At 38.6% G+C, this 23,044-nt stretch overlaps 1 protein-coding gene across 17 annotated transcripts in view; it reads right to left on the reverse strand.

Moving 5' to 3' along the window:
* KCNMA1 (potassium calcium-activated channel subfamily M alpha 1) overlaps positions 1 to 23,044 on the reverse strand; it is a 414,751-nt gene that overhangs the window by 44,156 nt on the left and 347,551 nt on the right. For all 17 annotated transcript variants that reach the window (XM_036386077.2, XM_054515514.1, XM_036386078.2 and 14 more), the window contains 3 exons: positions 12,225 to 12,348; positions 9,111 to 9,335; positions 5,780 to 5,972 (listed from right to left, as the gene is read on the reverse strand). In XM_036386077.2, coding sequence (XP_036241970.1) covers positions 5,780 to 5,972; positions 9,111 to 9,335; positions 12,225 to 12,348 — 542 coding nt within the window. The remainder of the gene's footprint in view (positions 1 to 5,779; positions 5,973 to 9,110; positions 9,336 to 12,224; positions 12,349 to 23,044) is intronic.

Consider the following 23,044-nt stretch of genomic DNA (forward strand, 5'->3'; position numbering starts at 1 on the left):
GTTTATTGATTGATAGAGGTGGAAAATAATATATTATCTGCAATCACAATGGAAAACAGATCTCAAATTCATTTTATTAATGAATTTCTTGCAGCAAATTGTGAGACTAAGTTCATAAAGCTTTGCAATGATACAAGAATTAGTTATCCAATTGTGAAATAAGTCTAAAGAAACTCTGTCTGTTTCTGTCCTTTTAATCAAAGTTTAAGACAGCTCCAACAAAGGATGACAATGAAGTTTTAAGTGATTTTTAAAGGAACTGGATCAAATGAAATGAAACTTGTACAGGGCTATTTTACCTTGTGCAATTTGTTACACTTGGAAGTCAGTGTGTAAAATTCTGAGTATGTTTACTTGATTTTATAGGATTTTCCCTAGAATAATCCTGCCATGATGTATGAAATGTATTACCCAGGAGTTCATCCAATCTTCATGTTTTTCTCTTTATTCTCTCTTGTTGGAGGATCTATTATGAGAACTGTAAATGAGGGCCCTAAAAAGATCTCTCATGTGTTGAAATAGTGTTCCTAGGGAAAATTCTCATAAGTTGAAGTCATTCAGAAAACAGCTGCAATTGTTACTTTGCTGAAATACATCTACACTGCTGTACTGTGATCTGTCTTAGAATGTCTATGGACAAAATGTTACTATACAGCCTCCCCTTTCTGTACTTTAGACCTGCTTGGAGCTATAAGATCACTTTTCTTTATTGTTTAGTAAGTGTTTTTTAATGAAATGTACTGCTCTTACTATATAGGACTCAAAATAAGCTCTAAATCACTATCCAATAAAAGAAAATTATTGAGTTGGATATCTAAAGTTACTACCCAGAGGCTACTCTGGTACAGTATTTATAAATCTCTAAACAGTTAGGTATAATTGTCTTTCTGGGTTTTGGGAAGAAAGCCAAATAGCAGCTTTAGTTACAACTGAAGATAAATATTTTGTGTCGGGCCATGTTCATCTGGTGGATAAAATAAGAAGTAAAATCCCCACAAAGTAGGACTCTAAGAAAAAAACAGGAAGCATGAAAAACTAAATAGGAATAGTCAATGGATGATACTTGAAGAAGAAAGGATGGAAATGTCAACAAAATGAAGGAAAGGAAAATTACTGGAGGTCTCCCAACTTAACAGCCAAGGCAGAACCCATCACACATCCAGTCCTCCTGGGTGCTTTGGAAAAATGTTATGACTGAGGAGCACATGTTATGACTATGGATCTAATATTCTCTGGTCTGCTCTCCAAAATAATTCTTGATGAAATAATCTTAATTTCTGTTTGAGGGAACAGAATGAGAAACAGAATGTACAATAAAAACCAATCTCCAGTACCCAGGGGTGACCTTTTTATCCAACACAAACACACATCTCCGTACAGATCTTTCTAGGAAGAAATCAGTCAAGATCTGTAAGAGGTAATCAAGACAAACACAGGGCTTCCTTGTCAAAAATAAGGTTGAGTTTATAAATAATTTTGTGAAGAGCTGGGCCAAGACAGCATTTTGTACTTCAAAATCTGAGAAATCTTAATGAAACAATAGTGTGCTGCAGCTTCAGTGGGATACACTTTGGCCTTTCTGTCCTTGGAATCTAGGTTCTAGGTCTCCCAAAGGCAATGAACTGCCTGGATGATTTCCAAAAGCTCATTTTCAGGACATTAGAGTCTGCAGCCCTAACCTCTAGCAAGCCTACAGAGCTGCCCAGTCAGCTTTGAAACGATCAATGCAGACAGCCCTGAGAACAATTTCAACGTGAGAACTTCCAACAGTACAGGTTTAATTTGAAAGAACTTCTTTTCTTTTCGAGTAGAAGTACATATTTTATGTAAAGGAGACCAGAAAATCCTTTCAAAACTGTTAGTAAGCTTTTCTTCCTAACGAAGACAGGTTGTTTGCACACGCAGTTCTGTGTAGCCATGCATCTGGTCGTATGTTGCCAGACAGCTGATGATGAACATAGATTTGACAACTTAGATAGTTTGCTGCCATCCCCTCTGGATATGCTAGGTCATTTGTAGCTCTGGTCCAGATTATTATTTTTTTCCCTGTGTCTTGGAACTTTGAGTTGGATTTTTCTTCTGTGGAAGATCGAGGCAGAGCACTGTGCTTAGATGAGATGCAATTCTGGCAGGATCAGTTATGACCCAAGATGGGCAAGCCAGAGGACAAAAATGTTGCTGCACTACTTATAGAAGGTCCAGATAATTGATAATTACTGTCAACCAGTTTGAAAACCTGGGGATATTATAACACCATAGGGAAGTACTATCAAGTCTTCAATTCTGTATGAGAATTGCTGTGTGTGTTTTAAGTTCATCTATCTTGCACTAGTAGTCAGAAAATCCTTTGTTGATGCAAACCAGATTAATTCAGAGCTGATTTTTCAGCAGTTAACTTAATCCATTGGGAATTGCTAGCCCTATTGTTACAGAAATTTCCCTTTCAGCAAAGTATGCTGTCATGTGTCCACCAACTTGCTTCTTCTGCAAGATCCTTCCTCTCAGATTGCACCTGGGTTCTGTTTCAAAGCTACATCCCTGGCTGGAAAGGGCATGTTTGGATGGATACAGAAATACATTTTTATATGCCTAGGACTGAGAGTGACTTTGGCGTTGAAGCAGGTGATGAGGATGAAGCACTAAGAAAAAGGAATGAAATCCCAAAATGTGTGATTCTCTTCCTGCTACCAACTTAAAGCAAAGGAGTTATAGACATAGGCCTGTACTTCAACACTTGCCAACAATTATGGCTTATCTGATGGTTAAATAAATTCACATCCTGGTTTTATGGCACCCTTCTTGTACTGGTGTCACCTTTTGCCTAAAGCTGAAATTAAACAATCACAGATACAAACTAGAAAGATCCTTGTATATTCAATAACTTATCAAGTAAATGACTGCATTTTTTTCAGAAATGTAAACATGAATTATATATCAGGTTTTCATATGAGATTCCATCACTTACTGACTACATAATTATATGTATGAAATACTATTTATTTAGCCAGAATAGCAAGGGTAAGGTCATACTGCTAAATTCCTCACCAAAAATCTTGCAGCTCACCCCATACATTTCTTAGACTGCTCACATATTTTTGTTTTATTTCTTCTCTTTTCAACATCCTGTCACAGGGCAACTGACCTTCTGCCACACCTCCCTATTTTCTAATGTCAGTGTTTCTGATGACCAGTAACAAAAGTAACATAAAAGAATAACACAGAAGATCCAAGCATGATATTGATGAGGATGTCTTAACTCAAAATCATGCATTAAGATCTAGAAAAACTCAGGCAAGCAATACACAAATGTAAAATGACAACTTGCTCTATAAATAAAGGTACTTAATTGCTGGCAAGAATCTGTGAGTTTGTTCTAATATGCTGTTTCTTGACCAGCAAAAGTTGAATCACCTACTTTATGTAATTGTCATGATAGTTGTGTCTACCGTATGTTAAAGCTGCATTTCAGAAACAAAAATGTCACATTGCATATAATTTCCAGTAAAGTTTGTGCTATGCACTGATTCTAACTGCTTCTGACAGTCTAATCATTTTATTCAAGGTCTTTCATGAAAATTTACGGTACTGAAAGGAGCAGAACCAATTCAGGAGTTGTGGATTTCATAAACAGAGAATTTACTGTGAAGATAATTGTTTTCTGAAGCAACTGGGCTTGCAAGAACCCCTCCTTATTCAGTCCTTCCAATTAAAACAGGCTGCTGGTTACCTGCCTAATGTTATGCCCTGTTTCCCCAGAACAGCTATGGAAAGAGTCACCTTTAATTTTTTAACATGCAGTCCGGTATTTACCTGAAGAAATGTCAAAAATTTCTAAAAATGTGCTCACCTATTTCTCCTCTGCTTCTCTGAATCAGCAACATTTAAAAGGGCTAAAGGGATTTGGACTATGGCCAGTGAACACTTCCTGACCTACAGGGGCTATTGCTGCAGCAGCAACCTGGGTATTAGAGAGTCACAGAACAATTCAGTCTGGAAAGGACATTGGAGGGTCTCTGGTCTTATTTCCTGCTCTAAGCAGGGTCAACTGTGAGGTCAGATCAGCTTTGAGCTTTATACAGTCAGGTCCTTGAATACCTCCAAGGATGGAGAGTAAAAAATGACAGGTGTTCATGTGGTGCACAAGACTGGATATTGACAGGTTTCTCTATCCTCACTGAGGGATGGTGTGACCCTGTGTACTCCCAGAGGTAAAATAAAACAGTCAAGTGCTGGAAATGTCTCTAACTTCTAAGCAAAGATAGAAAATTCTCTCAGACTGTTTGTGCTCAAGAAGACATTCTTGATTATTTTAATTATGTGTGTGACAGGAGACTGAGAGAGATTTGACAAATAGCCATTAGCCTGGTAGTGGAAGTACAGATTTAGTTTTGAGATACAGAATTTCAGATCCCAGGGCTAAACCACCAAAACAAGGAACCTCTGTGCATGTCTTCCACTTCTGCAATGAGTTTCCTACTCATGACTACAAGCTATCAGAGTGCGAGCAAGTTGGCCTCACAAATTTGTGAAGAAAGAACTCTAAAATATTTGGGGTTGTGTTATTTCCAGACCACAGATATGAAACTTTCAACATTCATGGGATTGAAAACAATCAGTTTCTTCCTTTTCTTCTCTAAATCTACTTCTTATCCAGAAAACTGTCCTATTTGACTTTGAAAAGTTCAAACTTTTAGCTTCCTGGTACAACTTAATTCCAGTACTGAATTCCACTATTTTATTGCTGATTCTAAGAAAGAATTTTCTATGTTCAAGTTTCTATATTCAAGAAGTTACACTGCAACCTCTGATTTTTGGCATATAATTCCTATTTCCTGATTAGAGTGTAAAGAGGAAAACCTGAACTTAATCTTAGTTCTCACAGTCCTTGAGGGAAAACTATCTCTAGATCAGGCTTACGGGGAAACTGCAGACCAAAGCACAAGCCTTTCCACCTACATTTGCAGCAGAACTAGATCCAGAGGGAATATTTACTGCTGCACTTAATAGGTTTATCAAAGGTAGGACTTCAGCTGCATAAGCTGCAGGACCCTTCAGGGATGGGAAGATGATTGTTTTTACACTGATGGTCTTTGCCAGGGTGCTTATGACTGCTTTGCAGCTGCTTTGCACCGGCACAGATGGTGTAAAATAGCCTTTGGCAACCTATGAATCAGTCCCCTACTCTCAGGAAAGATTGAAAGATTTTGTTCAGTGTTCTTAAATGGGATGAGTGCATGTCAAACCATGGGAAGAAATCAGCTTTGAGTTAATTCTCTGTGGCTTCTTGAGCAAGAAGGCGCAAAAGCTGTAAAGAAAATTAAAAGTTCTTGTTCTTTTTATTTTACTTTTTGGCTTGTGTTATTAAAACTTGCATTTTCTCTGTAGTTTCAATGTGTTTTACATAAAAAGAAATTTTGTTAGATAGAATTCAGGTATTCCAAAGAATAACTGCAAGTTATCACTGGTTATATAACAGCAACTCACCCTGTAAAGAAAGCCACAGTGAGAAAACGAAGTTTTTATACATTATCTAGGAAAATTTTAAAATGAGAAAAAATGCCAGTTTCATGTTCATTCATTTTTCCTCTGAAAGATGTGCTCTGTGATGTAGCAGAGAAACTATGTGACTGTCCCTTTAAAAGCCATCATACCAATCAGCAGGTTTAACTGTCAAGCAAGCTGATGTAGGGCTCTTTGAATTACTGAGTGAGGGATATTCTTCCTGCCAGGTCCTGTCCCCTGCAGGCACTGCAGAGAAGTATTATAGGGCAGTCCTTACCTTGGGAATTAGCCTGCAAGACCCCAATGCTGTCATCAAACTGCATAGATTTGATGTTGAGTGACGCCAAGATGCATTCCTTGTCCTGCAGCGAAGCATCATCAATATTATTCTGATTGGCTGACAGGATAACGCACATGTCGCAGAGGTTGATGTTGACAGCCCTTAAATCAGCCCGACTTAATGGCGTACCCTTCGGCACAGCGAGGAGAAAAGGGGGGTGCAGGAGAGGGGAAAAAAAGAAAAACAAATTAAAGATTGAGAAGGAGCTTTGGGAAATTATTTAACAAGTATCTTTTTTATGCTCTGACATTAAGCTGGTCTAACTATGTGCCAGGGAATAGGAGATGTGTGCTAATCTAAAGGGTAGTTGGTGCTGATGGCAGCATTTTAGGTTCAGTCTCAATACTCAGTCAAGCTATTACTAACAAACAAGAAACAGGAATAATGCCAGCATTCTACATCTCATCAGTGACTTGAAATTGTCTTGATTTAAGCTGCTATCATGTGGCAACCTCTGGCTCTCTGAACATAACAAGGGGGGTGTTTTAAATGTCTATTTATCTACTACCAAGCCACAATGGTCTTGGGCAAAAGAACAGCAATTTAAACAGGAAAGCATTACGTGTCCTGCACATTTGAAATGCAATCAGGACAAAGCTATTTTTTTGTACCTAAAGCAATATACAGAAAAGGTTAATCCTTTTCGAAGCACGCTTTTGGTGCTTCTAGAAGGAAAACACACTGAGCTTCAAAGCTGTGTGATTAAACCCTTTGAAACAGAAGCAGGACTTTATCCTAATGGGCACAGCTTGTGCAACGTTCCCTGTTCCACAATCCTCAATCAGAGAACGGAATCATTAAAATGAAATGCTGTGGTAGCCTGCGGATTTTTTTCATAGTTAACAAAGCTGAGATATGACATTTAACATGATATTTTTTTGTTTAAAATACACTTGCCTTCCACATTCAACAGTCCACAACTGTAGTTACAAATTATTAACTCTACATCACAGGGCTGCAAGATCCAGGAAATATACTCCTTTTTTTTCAATGGAAACTAGATTCAACTCTGCTGCCTCACATGGATTGGTACCCAAAGACCCCGATGATGAGGAGACATAACTGTTCCAGTGTCATGCAGTGATTTTCATAAAATCAAGTCAAGACCCTAGTCTTCCATCTCCTGATCATTCATGGTGAATACCTCCTGAACTCCACTGGGAGTACTCAATGCAAAAGTAAATTTAAAATGCACACAGTGAAGGAAGAGGTCAATTCTTATTCAGTGTTTGCCAGTTTAATTATTCCAAGTAATTTTCAATAATTTGAGGCACGGAACCTTGTGAAAAGCAGTATGTATCAAACAGATATGATTTCATTATAAACTGCTCCAAAGTTAGAATATGATTATTCCAGCCACCTTAATCCTGCCCTTTGTCCCTGTACTGTGCACCAAGTGAAGCAGGGTTCCTGTGGGGAAAAATAATATGCAATCATGTAATTAATTAAAGGCTCACTCCTAATGATTTTATGCAAAGGGACAGAATTAAGGCTGCCTGAGGATATTTAAAATTGGCATTTGCCTACTTTTTAAGAGTTTACTCAGGAGCTTAAAGGCATCTTTTAATACAGACTTTAAATTACACTTTTTTTTTAAACTAGAACAAATGTTTTCATATTCAGCTGTAACCACATCTCCATCAGATATCAGCATCAAGTTTTACCTTGTGAACCAAAGCACAGAGAAGTATGAAAGTGGCCTCCCTTTAACAGGTTCCTGCAAGTATAATCTCAGACCCCTAAGTACATTTTAAAATTAGTATAATTACATCAGATATTTTAAATTTATATCACCATTTTGAACCAGATAGGCTGCAAAAAAATGGAAGTAACAGGAATGAAGTCTGTATGGTCTTCAGCACCCTTGATGACTATGTCAGATACAATTCCTTTATAAATTTCTGTATTTTTAAAGTTGCATCAACTAACTATTTAAGCTGTTCAAATCAAAATTAATCTAAAGCTATTCTGAATTTTGGTGTAAACTGGGGAAAGTAAAGCTGGTGTACATTTATTTTATGCCTCTTCAGAATTCAGAATCAAAACTTTGCAAAAAAAATATTGTAGTAATGGATAAAAGTTACATACTGGAAACAGTGGCAGGATTCTATTCTGCTTGATAGTTCAACAGTATTATCAATTTAATTCTGATTCTCTAGTCTTTAGCCTTCACAGTGACAGGAATTAAAAGGAATTGGCAGAAATAGGAGGATATTAACTGACCAAATCTGATATTGACACAATTTTTGTGACAGCAGAGAATCTTGTGACACCGTCTGTTGGATCAGGTTACAGAAAAATGCCAAGGGCTAACACTAAAACTGCATTTACAGTAACAAAGACCTACAGTCTGAATTAATCAAAAAGCAAAGACAGACCTTTCATTCTATAGCTATTTTCCCAATTATTCAGTTACGGTTACTTCCATCATTGATTTATTTATTTTTAACTGCTGAAATGAAATTACTAAGAACTAGTAAACTTATAATTTTTTATTCTTAAAAAATATCTAAACTAACTTTACTATATAACATGCTGAGCATTTCCTTTCACTTATACCATGGGCTCCCACATGTCATTTATAGCTATGATCACCGAAGATCACCAGCTTGGGGGACTTAATTTGTTAGTCCTGGAGCTCTTGATTCTACATTTTGGTCATATGAGTGAATCAAAATGATATATAGGAGAAAAAGGGCTTTTGCAGTTTTAGTGGCTGTGCCTACCAAGATCAATTGGAGCTTTTCATTGATTTAAGAAGGGTCAGGGTTTTTCTGTACTTTCATACAGGACTCTGAACTGAAATGCCAAGGCAGTGTTCCTTATAAATCAGGCCAGTCCACAGGAAGTCTTTATGAATACATATAAATATTATGTAGACAGAGTAACAATTTTTTCAAAGGTTTTGTGGGTATAAAACCATAAACAATATTATAAATAACTACTGTCATTCTGTCAGGGAAATCACAACATCAGAACCAGCTCCATGCAGGGCACTACAGTGAATGGTCAATACACAACACAGCCAATACATCTGATAGCAGCTGAAATTCATCCGATGAGGATGAGAAGGAACCAAACACTGCAGCAAATAACATCTAATAAGGTCTCACAGGGCTCTGTTTTTATAGACACAGTAAAGGGAAAATCTAAGTCCTCAGGCCTATAAGTAGACAAAAGTAAAAAACCCTAAGATCAAAGTCAATACGAATCTGTCCAGCTGGTGTCCTAAATAACAAAGTATCAATAATATGGCTTTTGAACTTACAGGCAAGATTGAAACCTTGGGGAAGTTATGCAGTGTCTCCCATTCCCTTCTCAGGTATTCAAGTGAACCCACAAACACAATGTGCTTGAGTTCATGGTAGTGAAAGTTGCTGGCTCGTAATGGCATCACTAAATTTCTTAATCCAATCAAAGCAGATTTAACATCCCCAAATATGCAAACGACTACATGCCCACTTAAAACTGTCATCGCTGCTTCACTTCGAGTCTAAAAAAAAAACAAACAAAACAAAACAAAAAGACAAGGGAAAAATGAAACAAAGGGAATCTTAAATCATATATTGAGTTTAAAACCAGGAAAAATACATCTGTCAATATTGTTCATGCACAAAGAAGTAGTTTGATACAGCTATTTATTTTACCCTTATTTATATTTCATTAAATGTGCTCAGTAGAAAAAAAAAAGTTCTTGTTTGCAAATCCTCTGGCATTTGGGAAGACATAGTATTTGAGCAAATTCTGGTCCTGTGCAAGTTTCTATACATGTGGATTGTGACTCTGGCTACAAAGTACTGTAGGTTTAGCTAAGGATTACAGAAAAGAGGTGCAAAGTCATACCCTAGTTGACAAATCACTGGATGGGTTTTTTCATCGCCAATTTGGAAAGGAAGATGTTGAGTGTCCAGTGTTCCTAGTAGGGCTTTGTGATATTACTCAGATCTTGTGAGTTGAGGACCATACTTTCTTAGATTCAAAGCTCTTATTCAAGGACAAGCTGCTGCTTCCCTGAGAAGCAATCCATGAATGTCTTACACTGCTCTGCTTTCCAGTGGATGCCCACTATATGCCACAGAGCTTCTCTCAGTAACAAAATACGAGTGCAAGTTTGTGACTAACACTAAACTTTCAGGCCAGTTGGACTTACTGAGGAAAAGGTCTCAGGGAGAATATTTAAACAGTGTCCAGAATTATCTTCTTGTCTCAGTGAAAGAATAAATTTTTGCACTAATTTCAGCATTGTTTAGTTCAGTTGAGCAGGCAACTCAAACACCAAGATGATTAAATAAACCCACATGGAAAAAATTACCTTAATTTCTGAAGCCATTCTTGGCATTGTAGTGCTCCATCACGTACTTGGAGAACCACTGATACCATATTGCCAAGAAATTGTACACTCTCTACCATTACACAGAAGTTTTGCCAATGAACAAAACTAAACCAGTGGCGATACGCAAATTTTTCCTCTCAGATATCCACACTATAAGTCATTTTTCTAAATTACAGAAGCATGGTTGTGTGCAATTAAGATTGGAATATGTGGCAGATATGTTCATTATGTCAGAAGAATGGGAACTCTGATTAGAAGTTTTCTCATCAGTTAAAAATTGCATGAGCTTTCAGTTTCCCCAGAGAAATTACACTGATTTTCATACAGCTTAACCAAGAGAGTCGGCTTGGCCCTTCAGACAGCAGAAGACAGGAGCGAATCCTCAAGTGAAGCATTTAAGTTGTCCCATGCCTCTGCCCATGCATCTGGAATACTCAGACTTTACAAGACAGAGATCAAGTCTTGAAAGCAGGTATGTAAAAAATATCACTCCATAAATCTGTAAGTAGCCATGTATGGCAAAAATCCCTTCTAACTACCTGATACTGCTGAAATGTCACAGAGCCAAAACAGACCTTGGGCAGAAAAATTAATTCTTTTCTGATTGGGACATCATCAAGTATCAATTAGAAGACAACCTGGGAAATCTCATTATCTTCAAATTATGCACTAATTTGTACTTGTGTGGTCTCTAAGGACAGCATTAAATTTGCATAGATATGAATGTAGACATAAATTCTGGACTGTGAGTTTGAAAAGGTGTAGGGAATCATTTTGCTGGCACTGTATTGGCGATGATGCGTGAAGCAGAAAGAACCAGGGCAGACTTGCAGATTCACAGGCTGGTAGTGGAAAAAACTAACATGGCATAACATAGAGATGATGACTGTGTCACTCCCCAGCACCATTTGTGGGGGAACACTTTTTAGTGTAGGGCAACATGTAGTTTGTCAGCTAAAATGTGTTTGTACCACAAAGGAGGATTTTTATCTCTATTACAAAATGTACAGCAGGGCTACCCCTTCTTACTTGCTGATTACAAATAAATGATGCTATTTAAAGCTGTTCAGGAAAACTCCATCTCAAAGCTCCATCTCCAAAATTTGGAATTTACTTGCTTGGCTATTTAAACACTGATATTGCAATTCCAGGCAATGTCAGAGTTATTACAGAAACCCCTGAGGAGAACTGGAGACAAGCTTTTAACCCCTGATTGCTAGAATAACTTGGGCTGTCACCATCATTGGCTACACCATACCACAGTGCAGGAAAATCTAAGAGAGCAGGCTCGGGAAAAGCTTTATGAAGTGCGACAAAGTGAAGATCCACCAGGGAGTTCATTTCAAATATAATCAGTTTTGCGTGTGAGATCTGGGGTTAGTTACTTGCTACTCTTAGGTATAAGTACATGAACACAAGTGGCATAAACTTTCAAAATAGACTGTGATAGGTCTCCTAATTATTTTTAATGACTTGAGTCAGTTTGATGGTTTTCCCAGTTAAAGGAATGAAACAAACATAGACAGGGCTCACTGCAACATGCTAGAGTCAGAGTAGGAGCATTACTTGCTCTGGCCTATTTGGGCATCTTGAAATATTGGGAATTGAGAGAGAAGTTGTAAAAGAGCAAAATTAATAAAAAATCAATTAACTATAATTAATAAACCATCAATAAATAAGAGGTAAGTCAAAACAACACTTGCCTGTGTTAGAATCATTACTGCCTTGTGTAATGAGAAAAGTGGGGTATGTAAGCATTCAAGTATTTCTAATCATAATTGTCTAAAAGGATTTAAACCAAATATGTAAATTTCAAACCAAATATGTAAAATTATGAAAAACAAATTCCCTATACTGGATGAATTTTTATTGCTGCACTGGGCATAAAGATTTATGCAATCAAAATTCTTTAACCAAAATCCTAGCTTTGGTTTCATGACTCTTGCTCCTGGATTTTGTGACAGTAGAGACTAACTTATTTATCCATTAGATACCAGTTCTATGGTTTAAATAACCTCTTTTCAAACACAACTCATCATCAATACCTACCAAAATGACCTTTTCGATGTCTTTGGCTGGACACCAATGAAACATCCCTGTAGAGTCGTATTTTTTCACGTTGGCATCCATGTTGTCAATCTGCTCATTGCCAGGAATTAACAAGGGGTCATGCCTGGGGAAAAACAAGTTGAGGACAGCATAAATGGAAAATACTATGAATTATGGATGGAAAGATATCCCAAGAGCTGTGTACAAAGAGGGACAAAAGTAAAAAAATGAAATGTATTTACACTTTAACATGGTTTCAATAAGGACGTTTTTAAACAAAAGCAGCATACCAAAACAAAAAATTAAATTTTAAATGTTGGGTGCAGTTTCAATGACTTTCTATCCTCTTTTCTGCCAATAACAATTTAATTTTAAATAGGGTTTGCTGGCACCATCATGTCCATCCAAGTTTTTTTCTTTCTTTCAGTCTCACCCCTCTGAAATAAATATCAAATTTTCTATAGGCATCTGCAATGAAGTAGAAGGGATAGGAACAGAGCCCCATGCTGACTGACTGGCATAAGTATGGAAAGCCAATTACTTGCTTTTACCACATACAACTTCTGACGTGATGCTCTTCACAGTAAAAGCTTTAACAGGCTGCACTTTAAATATTTTAGCAATTTGCCCAATCATATTTTGCTTTCCCAAACTGAAGCCCTTTAAAGATTCAACAGTATGTCATTTTAGAGCAGACTGACTAACAAATGCCCACATCTGGAATACATGATTTTAATACCGAACAACAATGTCCATTTTCTCTGACAACTCTACCTGTGATAACCTTCTAAGTGTTTCTACTGAAACATTTTAAAGCACAAGGCTTCTGAAAGGAGAAGCAAATAAAAGATATTTTTATGAACTTATAGCTATATAGCTACATCTAAGCACAGACACAGAGTCCTCTAATTTATATGCTAAAATCAACCACTAAACTAAGTACGAAGAGACTCCAACACTCACATGCTGGTGAAGACCCCTAAGTGACTGCATTATGCAATAGCATTAGCAGAATCATATTCACAAGGTAGAGGGTAAACTGACCCTAAAATCTTATATTGAGCATGATTCAATAGTGCTTTGTCTGGAAAGCTACAGTCTTTACCTCAGGTTTTTGTCATGAATGCTTGAAATATCTTGATATAGAATTGTAACATTTCAAAGAAATATTTGCAATGTAAGAATATACTAAGTGCTCTGAGACAGGTATCCAAATTTTAAAGCACTTTGCCCTTTGAAGCCTGTTAAAGAAATGCCCATACGGTCTGAGCTCTTAAAACAGGAAAGTTTCCTGCTTTTAAAGCATTTGAACCAGCACACTGTGGTGAGATCCTCTCTTCTGCATCGACTGCTAAAGCAGACTGTGAACATGGTGTGTGATATAGGTTAATGCACCTTGAACATGGTATGCTAAGTAACCATGCAACCAACACTTGCTTCCTATGAAAAGTACAATCTCAAATTCAGTCAGGGTGATCAATTACTGTGATTTCATAGCCACTGATTACAGATCCATTGAAATCAGTGGAAAATTTTCATGCATTTCACTCAGGGTCAACTCCAAAGAAAGTGGTTCAAAAAAAGTTGAGAAATTATTAATACAATGTTCCATTTAAACCAGAATCTTCTGATGCTTTAAGACAATCAATGCCCTACATGGCAAAGACATAAGTCAGAGTCATCTGGAAAAAAGAAACACTATGTTTTCAAAGTTTTTTAATTCTCTCAGTAGAATACAGTTCAGTGATTCCACTGTAACCCACTGGCAGCAGGGAAGCCCTACTGGACTACCTGGAGTCTCTGTTCCTGCTCCAAGGTGAATAATGACAGGCCTTGTGTAAGTGTGTTCCCTCTTTCGTAGGAAGCAGGGATGAAAAAGCTGTATCAAAGGCATTTGTTGTGGGGGCTTGGTTGTTGTTTTGTTGGCATTTTAAAATTTCTATAAAAATATATAGACTCTGCATTCTCTTCCATCCCTCAGCAAGATGCAGCCGTGGTACTTTTATCTGAAAGCTGAGATGCCACTCATTGGGCATTCCCCATCTGCTCAGAGTTGCAGGTGGTACAATAAGATCTGCAGCCATGAACACACTTCCATTTGAAGGTTGTACTAATGTTCAGACTACATTTAGTGGTGCTCTGTGCCACCTATTTTTTCTAATGGAATGTTTTATCTATATATTTCAAAATAAGAAAGTTTGCCAAAAGATTAGGAATCTTCAGGAGTTCCATTGAGGAATGTTTTTCTTTCTGTTGTTTCAGGGTTAGGTTTTTTCCCCCAGTACTTCCACAGAACATTTCTTCATGAGTTTTTCTAGAGGAGCATTGAAAAGTTCACTTTTTAAAAGTAAAGTTCACCAGTCAAATCACATCTTTTCCTTTCAGAAATCAAGCACATTTAAGAAGGAATTTTCCTTTCCCCCTATCCTTCATCAGAGGAACTGTAATAAATCAATTTTTAAACAATGCCATATTCTAGTTTTGTAGTCAGTGTTTCCTTTCTGCTCTGAGATTTAAAATTAAATAAATGATCTGAAGCTTTAACACAAGTGATTATTTAGCAATACTCTAATCCCAGACACAAAAATGATTCACAGAAATGATACAAATTGAAAGGAATGTTATAACAAAGCAGGTGGTATCAGATATCTGACATCCAATTAGGGTCAACTGCCTTGAGGTTTAAGGCAGTTTTTAGAGTGAAAGTGCTTAAAGCCTAGCATAGTTCTTTAGGGCTTTGCATCCTAACAGGGAACATTCAAAGTACCTTCTTCCAAAGGTTTATTAGAATATTTTAGGCTTAAGCATAAGTTGGTTTCAGGGAAGAACAAAGCATGTGAATCATCAGCTGTAATCCCCTGTTGAAGTTTTAGGCAACAAATTGTGATTTTTTTTTTTAAAAGCCCTTTCGATTTTTGTCTTTTTAATCAATACATGCATTTATTGGCAGTATCATAAACAGTTTAGACTCTGCTTTATTGCTTGGAGTATAATAAGTGGGAACCTTAAAGGAAGCAAAAAGGAGGCAACACGCAACATGAAAACATGCTAAGAGATAATATTTTCTACTTTTACTCCAGGAAAACGGATTATTGCCTGAGAAGGACTCTGTGATTTGACTAGCCACATTCTGTTTCACAATATGTGGGGTTATCCATGTAAGTGGGTTTATTAAATTTAAATCTTCTAGGCTAAGATACTATTTTAATTTCTCTTTAATCAATGTTCTTTCATTCTCAGTAAAGTGATCCCTGAAGCTGTCTCTGGACCTTGGAAACTCTTTGCTACTTAGGTCCAACTTTGTCCTCAGATGTTACTGAGCGTATCAGAAGATACACTGACTTATGTATTTAAAAACTGAATTGATCAGTTATAAAATAGTATTACTACTTTGGACATATACACCCTCATTAATCTGATGATCCAAACCTGTTTTGCAAATCCTAAAAATTAATTAAGATAGACACACAGAGAGGCCAAAGCTGTCAAATCTGCCTAAGGCCTTTGGACACCCTCTTCCCATTAAAATTTATATTACACAAAGCATTACAGTTGTTGCCCTTACAGCCAAATCATGGACTGAATGTTTCTAGAGCGTCTCTGCCTCCTCCTCCTTGAAGATGGCCTTGTCAAGCTGTGCTTGAGTCACGTTGGCAGGTTACTGCAGAAATGCTTATATTCACACTGCAGTCATTATGTTCTCCAGGGCTGCAAAGTCTCTGATTCAAGAATTTAAATCATATGAAGAAAAGCACTTTCTGTCAATTAAACCCCCAGTACTTGTTTTAATTGAGATGTTGGTTTTTATGACTTGCAATGACCAAAGCATTTGGTCCTTCTGGCTAGGAAAAACATGTGTAGCCTGTATGGAAAGAAAGGAACAGAAGTTAAATTTCCCTCATCCATAACCCCAGTCTAAAAATAGCTTCTCTGGTTCTTATAGCAGATATTACATACGCATGACTTAAAATGAAGAGCAAAATGCCATCTTTTCAAGGTTTTGAAGAGCCTATAATGCCACTCATGTGCAATTAAACTTGAAAACGACGCTAAATGCCAAGCTACAGCTGCAAACCCAAAAAGCCTGCCTGGAAGACAACAGCCTAAAGCAAAACCATAAATCCCACTTACAGCAAACCTACTGCAAGGAAGTCAACATTACATTTTAAAGAGTACTGCTTCCCTAGCACACAGTTATAACCATTGCAAAATCTGAGGTTTTGAGTCTGAAACTTTTGGGTACTCACTGGGGATGGAGAGAACTGAAAAGACCATTCAGGACTAAAGGGCTGCCTCAGTAAATGACTATTGTTAAACATACCCTTGTATTATGTCACCCTTGTCTTATGCTATTATACACATGCAATTGAGAACTAGAGCAACATGCCCTCCCTGGTGTGCAGTGAAAATACCCCGAGTGCTGAGCACTGGGAACAAGAATGCTGTGTGACCAGCAGGGAGGACCCTGAAAACAGGGCTGCCTGAAAATAAACTGTAATCTCTTAGTCTTTACACATTAGTAAGACATTGTCTTGGCTAGTTTTTATTCTGTCCTCCAATAAAATTCTCTTTATATAAAAAGTCAACACAAACCACACCTGATAAAAACACTACTCCTCTTTAACCTGTGTCTGTTTGAGTCTGTAGTTGTGCCTTACTCAGATAGACATATCTGGATTTTATGCACAAAAAGATGTTCAGCAGTCTCCTGCACAAGATTCAGGGTCTTTAGAGACACCCTGCCTGGGGTTCAGGAATTTTGAGTTTTCCTACCTGACTTAGGGGTTTGTGGTTATGTCTTAGCAAGTGTATGCACACAGATGCTTAATTTTAGGAAGAATGAGTGGGTTTGCTGAAGGTAAGAGAGGAATTAAGACACGCTAAAGAACGTCTCATGCCTTCAAAATTTTTCCTGCAAGTACCCTAACAAATTGTGGCAATTAACATGCTGTTAGTGTTAGATGTGTGCAGCCAGTGCAGGTGCTAATAACTGAAAAAGCATTTAGAGCTTTTACACCCTGGCTGAATATTTCATGATGTGCTGCATGTTTCACTATTTACTCAGTGGGCCTGTGTCACTTCAATCTTCTCTGACTGCTTTGACTGGTGCTATAAAGCTCAACCAAGACAGAGTGACGGCTTGTCACAGGAAAACTCCAGTGACTCCAGCAGCTCACTGGGACTAGCTATGAAGGTTGTCACGACATTCTGATGGAATTCAGCAAATGTTTTGTGACTAATACACCCAACATTTGTCGGCTACCATTAGCCATTCCCTGTGACCCTGCAGCCTGTGTGGATGGCATTAAGTTGTAATGAGAATTTGTTGCCTCTGTGTGTTACACTAATGACACTCTCACTGATCTTTCCTTTCACAGGTTAATCAGAAACGAAATTTGTAAGGATTCAGTGCCCACATGCACCAGGCTTTAGAGAAGAAAACCCAGTGTGACAAGAGAAAGAAAACCTGCGTTTTACTGCTAAATGCTTTCATTGGCATATTCAGAAGCTATCCTCACATTTTTTTACAATCTCATACTGTCTTTTTTCCCCTAAATCTAGGAAGACTATATCTAATACAGTGGTTGGTACCTAGTGCCTTGTCCAGTTTATGGGGCTAGCTACAGTGTTAATTGTCCTTCCTTGCCTCTTGCTCTGCCCAGATGTTGCTGGTTTTATTATTCTCAGAAGCCTTACTGAAGATTTCCCATTAATTGATCAAGACTACTAAGAACAATGATATAAAGTTGCTTACTGTAAGAATCTTGCTTTTTAAATTATCTTGATATCTCAGGACATGGTCAAAATATGTTTCTGAAGTATGAAGCCTCTCACATAAAAAAGTAACAAAATAGTTAACTTCCAGACTTTTCCATAAGCAATTTAATGAGGGGGAGACAAGGCACACAGTCAACGTGTCTTTTAAGATTTCCCATTTAGATCCACTGAAGCTGCAGAACTAGTAATCTTTGAAGGGTAGGAGAATGTACCTGAAAAAATAATTTCTGATTTGTAAAAACTAAACCCACAGTTAAGTGGCATCATTAAATATAGGAGTGGTTTTGTCACTTAAATGAAGAGTGTGACATTATGTTTGAAGCTATCACTGTTGCCAGTCAATGTTTATAGGAATACTTTTTTTTTTCTTTAAACCCAGTTTATAGCTAAAGAGCTTTTTATTTCTATTGCTTTGATCTGAGTGCATCTTCTCTTACCCTGAACTTTATAAAAATTGTATTTTTCTTCTGCAGGAAAATTCTCCTTTCCTTTCCTGCTCTCTCATCCCAAAAAGACTTGCCCAAGACTTCAAGTAACCTCAAAAAGGAAAAAAATCGCATGCTGTTTTTATTCCCATGGCTTATAACACAACTACTGTATTGTGTTTGCATGGCCTGATTTTGGTAGCCAGGGTGCTACAAGGGTGGCTTCTGTGAGAAACCGCCAGAAGTTTCCTCCACGTCCAGAGGATCCAGTGTCAGTCAGCTCCAAGATGGGCATGCAGTGGCCAAGGCTGGGCCAATTAGCAATGATGGTAACATCTCTGCTATAACAGATTTAAGAACAAGGAAAAAAAACTTATTGTGCAGATGTAATGAGGCCAGAGAAGAGCAGGGTGAGAAGGTGTGAGAGGAACAGCTCTGCAGACACCATGGTCAGTGGAGAAGGAGGGGCAGGGGGTGCTCCAGGCACCTGAGCTGAGGCAACCTGAGCTGAGGTTCCCATGCAGCCCATGGCAAAGATCACAGTGAAGCAGGATGTGCCCCTGCAGCCCTTGGTGAAGATCATGGTGAAGCAGGATGTGCCCCTGCAGCCCATGGCAAAGATCACAGTGAAGCAGGATGTGCCCCTGCAGCCCTTGGTGAAGATCATGGTGAAGCAGGATGTGCCCCTGCAGCCCATGGCAAAGATCACAGTGAAGCAGGATGTGCCCCTGCAGCCCTTGGTGAAGATCATGGTGAAGCAGGATGTGTCCCTGCAGCCCTTGGTGAAGATCACAGTGAAGCAGGATGTGCCCCTGCAGCCCTTGGTGAAGATCACAGTGAAGCAGGATGTGCCCCTGCAGCCCATGGTGAAGATGATGGTGAAGCAGGATGTGCCCCTGCAGCCCATGGAGAAGATCATGGTGAAGCAGAATGTGCCCCTGCAGCCCATGGTGAAGATGATGGTGAAGCAGGATGTGCCCCTGCAGCCCTTGGTGAAGATGATGGTGAAGCAGGATGTGCCCCTGCAGCCCATGGAGGTCCACAGGGATGCAGAGATCCCCCTGCAGCCATGCAAGAGACCCAGGCTGGGAAAGGTGGATGCCTGACAGGGGGCTGGGACCTCATAAGAGGCCCATGCTGGAGCAGCCACCTGGCAGGGACCTGCAGACCCATAGAGAGAGGAGCCCATGCTGGAGCAGGTTTCCTGGTAGGACCTGTGACCCTGTGAAGGAGCCATGCTGGAGCAGCCTGTCCTTGAGGGACTGCAATCAGTGGAACAATGACCCAGATTTCAGCAGTTTGCAGAGAACTGCTGCCCATGGAATGGACTCACATTGGAGAAGTGCACAGAGAACTCTCCCATGGGATGGACCCCACACTGAAGGCAGGGAAGGGCTCCTCTCCCTAAGCAATGGGAGAAATGACATGTGATCACTGACCATAAACCCCACTCCTCATCTCCCTGCACCTCTGGGGGGAAGAGGTAGAGCTGGGAAGAAGTGGAGGGAAGATGATTTAAGGTCTGTTCATATGTGTCATTATCCTGCTCTGATTTTGTTAGCAATGAATTCAATTAATACATCTAATGTGAGTCTATTTTGTGAGTGATCTCTGCCATTATCTCAACCCATGAACCCTTTGTTGTATTTTCTCTCCCCTTCCAGCTGTTGGAGGGCAGTGAGAGAACAACTTTTGAGGGTGTCTGACATCAGCCAGCACCAACCCACTACAGTCTTCTTGAAACCTGGCTATCATCCTTCAGCTCAAGAAGCCAGTCCTTCAACAAAGAAATGGAAAGGAGACAAATTAAACAGGAAACCAAAGTTACCAGTCCCTGGTCTACCAATAGTAGTGAGAGTCAGGATGCTAACAGATACTACCACCTATCATTTAAATAATTTAATTCTATAGTATTGTTAAAAACTGGAGTAAGGCAATATGGGTAATCAATGAATTACTCCTGTTATTCCATAGTGAACTTGTAAAACAGAATCAAGAAGCAAATTGTGCTATTATATATCTGCTGGGTTGCAGCTTAGTTATCATTGCATATTAGCACTGCATTAAGTCTGAATATAAATTTAAGTACAAAATGGAAACTTCCAAGGCTGAGGGACATAAATATATACATTATAGTTCATCAGTGGGCTTTCACTTTTTCAAACCTTACCTTCATGTCTGGTTTAAGGGAGTAATGGAAAATGATCAGAGTCAACTTATTTTACCAGTTTTGGCTTGAGAAATGCTTCCCTAGATCTGCCATCACATTTCTTTGTTTCTATGAGAAAGCTCACAGTTTCATTTCATGGAAGGGCAGCACTAAAATGGCAGAGGCAATGCATATTCATGCTGAGTGGCACTAGCAGAAATGTGTATGTACATTTAAGTGTATGTGGCTCAGTGGGTGGATGAGGAGATAAATGTGCACAGCCATTGTTCATATACTTAAAATATTATATACAACTTCAGGAAAAAAGACAGGAGGGTTTCCTCCTCAACTTCAGATAAATAATCTCATTAGGCTTCTGGAAACGTATACCAAAGAGCTCACTTGTTTTTCTGTGTCATTTAGCTGGGTCTTGACAGTTTCTGAGCAAGTTTTATTGTTTGGTAGGGAATTATTTTAGATCCTCAATCAAAAAAAATCCTCAGGCTTACGAAATTCTCCTTGGCAACACACTGAAAACCCAGTGTCCTCTGATGCCTCTGATTCTTATGTGATCAGGGACACTAATGATAATGACCCTTTGCTGAGTATGCTACTTGTCTAGAGGCCTATGTCAACTACACCACTACATCCAGAGTGGACAGGGACAAACTATTTGTTTGCTCTTCAGGCCCCTTGGGCCCTGTCATATGCTATTTGTTCTTGCATTAAGAGGTAGTTTGACTCGGCTGGGCTGACATTTCCTTCAAGTCAGTGTATTCCACTCAGGCAGTAGCAGCTACCAAAGCAATAAGTACAGACTTGAGGCTCAGCAACAATCATTTAAGTGGCTTTTTTGATTCATATCCAGGGCTTTTCACATTTTTACTGGTCATTCTGAATCCAAAATGACACATTTTTTTAAAAACTGGCTTTGCTATTTGATATTCAGGCAACATAGCCTCCTCATAGTTAACGTGGCTGTTCATCAATAACACGCATCAGAACCTGCAACTGAGATTATGAACAAGGACTAATACAGCTGCATGATACCAGAGGCATTGATCACTTCTACTTTTCTTCTCCACCTCATGAAGGATACCTGATATGTGATTACTCTCCCAGTCACAGCCTTCCTTCCTTTTCCTTCCATTGCCTATTTAAATTTTGCTTTTTACTGTAATACAGTGTCCTTGTGTTCACATCTTAACTGGAGGAGTATATTTTTTCCTGTTGGAGTTTCAGTTATTTTAAAAAAGTATCCTGCCCTTGTGCCTTTAATGTGTCAGACTTTTGCTGATGTAACGCAGGTAAAAGCAGTCATGACAATGTTGAGTATTTTTCTGGTTAATTTGCATTTGTAGGTATTGTTGGAATTTGAAAGATTTGTTTCTGATTGATTAGACTCTTCTAGTATTGCATCAGTGTGATGCTGCTCATGCCATTTGATGTGATGCAGCATTCAGTTAGAACAGTGACTTCCTAACTTTGAGTCTAGACCATCTGTGATGCACACAAAGAGCATTCGTATGTCAATTCTCTATTTATATCAGTTAGTAATATATTGTAATTTAGAGTCATTAAAAAGGTGCCATTAAAAAGATGTCTCCAATCTATCCATTTCATATTTGGTAATGCAGATTTCTACTTATGTGTTAGTAAATCTACAGAACTCCCACTCTCCGACCAGGTCAGACCACTTGTCATGAGGTCCCAGGGAATCCCTGTGATACCATTTCCATCCTCTGTTCTAATCCAGCAATACAAGAAGTCAGAGTTTTTTCTCATAGCATAATACCCTCCACCACTGTGGGAATCTAAAACCTATGCAGCATTTTCAACATTATCTTAACTGTAAGGCTGCTCAGAACGATTCAAAAGTCACAATTTGGATTTCAATTTACTAATGAATTTTTCACATATTTTTTGTTTTCATAGTCCAGACTTCTTGTCTTCCAGGCTCCTTCTATGTCCTCTGGGTCTAAAACCACAGCTGAGAAAAAGTTTGCAAAATAGCCAGCTATTTCTGGGCAGGTGGGACAGGGGCAAAACTGACTTGAAAAAGGAGTTTTTAAAGCAAATTTACAAAAAAACTTCTAAAGATAAATATCAGCTACAGACATGACAGTGCTTTAGCTGATTTACCTCTTGGGTACTTCTAGCTGACATGCACTAAAGATTTCTGGGCAGGAAAGCAAGTACCTGTCACTTTCTGTAATTTACAGGGATACAAAATAGCAGATTATACAGTCCACCTTTGTTCCAGAGAGAAGAAAGAGTTTGACCATTACAAACAAATCTTAACAGAGCTCTCTTCTGATTCAATCCACTTTGTCTTTTCTAGCACCTTGGACCAAAGTTAAGTCAGTGTAGATAAAGAGTAAAAGGAAGAGACGGTTGGGTCTGGGGAGAAGCTGAGGGTGCCAACACTGGGCTGGAGAATACATTTAGCAGCAACAGAGATGAGGAAG

The sequence above is a fragment of the Molothrus ater genome, chromosome 8, assembly GCF_012460135.2.
Source record: "Molothrus ater isolate BHLD 08-10-18 breed brown headed cowbird chromosome 8, BPBGC_Mater_1.1, whole genome shotgun sequence".
NCBI classification, from domain to species: Eukaryota; Metazoa; Chordata; class Aves; order Passeriformes; family Icteridae; genus Molothrus; species Molothrus ater.